The 2,709-nt window shown below is 25.7% G+C and overlaps 2 protein-coding genes across 2 annotated transcripts; both read right to left on the bottom strand.

The window, feature by feature from the left end:
* Positions 1 to 604: 604 nt before the first annotated feature.
* ENU1_135820 (elongation factor 1 beta, putative) lies at positions 605 to 973 on the bottom strand (the record flags this gene model as incomplete). Its single annotated transcript, XM_008860181.1, has 1 exon — positions 605 to 973. One exon carries the CDS (start codon positions 971 to 973, stop codon positions 605 to 607), a length of 369 nt encoding a protein of 122 aa, XP_008858403.1.
* Positions 974 to 1,326: 353 nt separating this feature from the next.
* ENU1_135810 (oxidoreductase, short chain dehydrogenase/reductase family protein) lies at positions 1,327 to 2,145 on the bottom strand (the record flags this gene model as incomplete). The annotated part of the gene is made up of 1 exon (XM_008860180.1): positions 1,327 to 2,145. The coding sequence occupies one exon, from the start codon at positions 2,143 to 2,145 to the stop codon at positions 1,327 to 1,329; it is 819 nt and encodes a 272-aa protein (XP_008858402.1).
* Positions 2,146 to 2,709: the final 564 nt, after the last annotated feature.

Here is a 2,709-nt window from a genome sequence, read left to right as displayed (position 1 = left end):
TTTCTCCAATTCTTTTCATCTTTTTTCTTTCGTTTCTTCTTTTATCTCTATCTTCTTTCTTTTCCTTATTTCATAGGTTTTTCTTCATCACTTAAAAATATGAAAGAATAATATCAAATGAAAATAATATAATTGATGTTGTTATATTAAATAAACTAGATATAATAATATAATGATAATGAAATGTTTATTCATCATAAAATAAGAAATAAAGAAAGATGAAATTCAATAAAATTAAACTAAAAATCAAAGAAGAAGATAAAATGAAGAAATAAAATGAAAGACGAAAGAAAAGACAATAGTATATAAAGAAATAAAACATAATAAATAGATTTATTCACAAAACAATTAGAAAAATTAAATAATAAACAAAACAAAGAACTTACTCCGTTTAACTTTATGTGATATAATTAATGTCTATTAATAAATGAATAAATAAGAGGTTAATTAACATTTAATTATCTAATTTTAATTTAACAAGAAAATTTATAGAAAAAAGGTATTTTTATTTTATATCAAAAATACAATTATTACATTTTTTACTAAATTAATAAGAAAGTTATTTATAACAAAAAAAATAAGTTCAACTCAATTATAATAATACTTAGAGTTTATTGAAGGAAACAATGTCAACAGATTGAACATAATCTTCAAGACCTTCGATTTCTTCTTGAACAGATTCAGTATCAACTGAATCTAAAACATTGCAGATAATAGTAAGTTTCTTAATACCATAAGCAACGTCTTTTCTTTCTGATCCTTTCCATTCAAGTCCTTCTCTAGAAATAGCTCTGACGGCTGCTTCCATTTCATCAAGATTTGTATCTTCTCCCCATGGTTTAATATCATAAACAATTTGAGATTGTCCAACTGGTTCAGCTTTTTTAGCAGCTTCTTTAGCTTCCTTTCTTTTCTTTTCAGCTTCAATTTCTTCTGGTGTCATTTCTCCGAATAAATCCATATCGTCAGCCATTATTCCTTCTATTTGATTAAACACTTTTAGTTCTATCACTTATATATCCTGGGTTTTTTCTTTTCCTTTTTTCAATCTCATAATTCTATTTTTTTGTAGTTTTCTTTAATTAAATTATAGTTTCTTTATTTTAAGTTCATTTTTTAGTTCATGTTATTTTTAGAATACCTAGGGTTTGTTTTTATTATTCTTTGGTTGACTACAGTCTTGTTGTTTTTTCTTCCTCTTGATAATGACTCTTATACTCTTTCTACAAAACAAGTAATAGAATTGTTCGATTTAGAAAAAAGATTGAATAGTGAATCTTCTTGAACCAAAAAATAAAATATAAAAGACAGAATGAGGAAATAGTTTTAATTTAATGGGTATTTAATCCCTGTTATTTCTTCAAGTTTTAAAAACAATTTCTTTCTGAAGTTTAAGTCATAAGCTTGTTTTTCTGCCTTTTCCTCTACTTTATTGACAAAATACTTTCCTCTAACCTTTTGAAGGTCTTCGTTTGTTGCTAACCAATATTCATCATTAGCTTCTCCTACTTCAATACCACATTTTCCCCAGCTAAGAAGTAACATTTTAGTATTTACTGTTCCTGGGTCTAATGTATTAATCCAAAGATCTGGGTATCGTTCTGTTAATTCAAAAGTAAAGGCAATAACACTTAACTTAGAATAGTCATATGCCCTATATCCATCATAATTATCTTTGTGTTCTATTAAATCTAAATCCATATAAGATGGTTGAGAAATACTTCCCACTTCAATAACTCTAGAATTTTGTGTTTTTCTGATTAAAGGAAGAAGTTTAAAAGTAATAATGAATGGAGCTAAAACATTAACTGCTAATGTCATTTCGTGTCCATCAACACTTTCTTGACGTTCTAATAAAAATACACCAGCATTATTTAATAAAAGATCTAGTCTCTGATATTTTGATAAAATTAAATCACACATCATCTTTGTCTTTTCAATTGATTGTAAGTCACATACTACAAAATCTAGGTCAGCTTCTGGGATTTGTGATTGAATACTACCCATTGCCTTTTCTACTTTGTCTTGGGTTCTTCCATGGACAATAACTTTATACCCATCATGGGCTAGTTTAGTAGCAGTAAATAATCCAATTCCATCTGTTGAACCAGTAACAAAAGCGACTTTTTTTTCATTCGTCTGCATAATGAATAATAATCAAATTTTTTGCTGATCTTTTCATTTTTGTTTTCTTTTTGTGTTTTATGTTTATTTAGAATTGTCTCTTAATTTTATAACATTAGTTCTTTATATCCAGAGACTTGTAGTTCAGAAAATATTGGTATTTATTACAAATAGAATAGTTGAAAAGTTTAATTAAAATCACTTTTTTCCTTTTTAAATTATTTTTATCATATTATTAATGTATTTATCATAAAATTAATGAAGTCTATTGGAAGAAAAGAAACAGGAATTTTCTTATGAGACTGTGTTACAAAAAAACTCTATGACAAAAGTAGAGCTTATCAAATTCACTTGAAAAACTATCTTTCAATAAGAAGAATATATTTGTGAATACTCCTATGAATTGATGTTTTTGAACAAGTTAGAATGAAAGTAGAGAAAGTTAAAGGTTCAATTAAAGAAAAGCAAAAGAAAAGAAGAATTAAAGGCTATAACCAAAATAAATAATGAATCAAAGATAAAAAACTACAAGAGATGATAATCAGACAAGAAATGCAACAGAAGAAAGAAATAGAATTTTAATTG

Source organism: Entamoeba nuttalli (assembly GCF_000257125.1).
Source record: "Entamoeba nuttalli P19 unplaced genomic scaffold asmbl_5671, whole genome shotgun sequence".
Classification (NCBI taxonomy): Eukaryota; Evosea; order Mastigamoebida; family Endamoebidae; genus Entamoeba; species Entamoeba nuttalli.
This window is presented reverse-complemented; position numbering and strand designations above follow the sequence as displayed.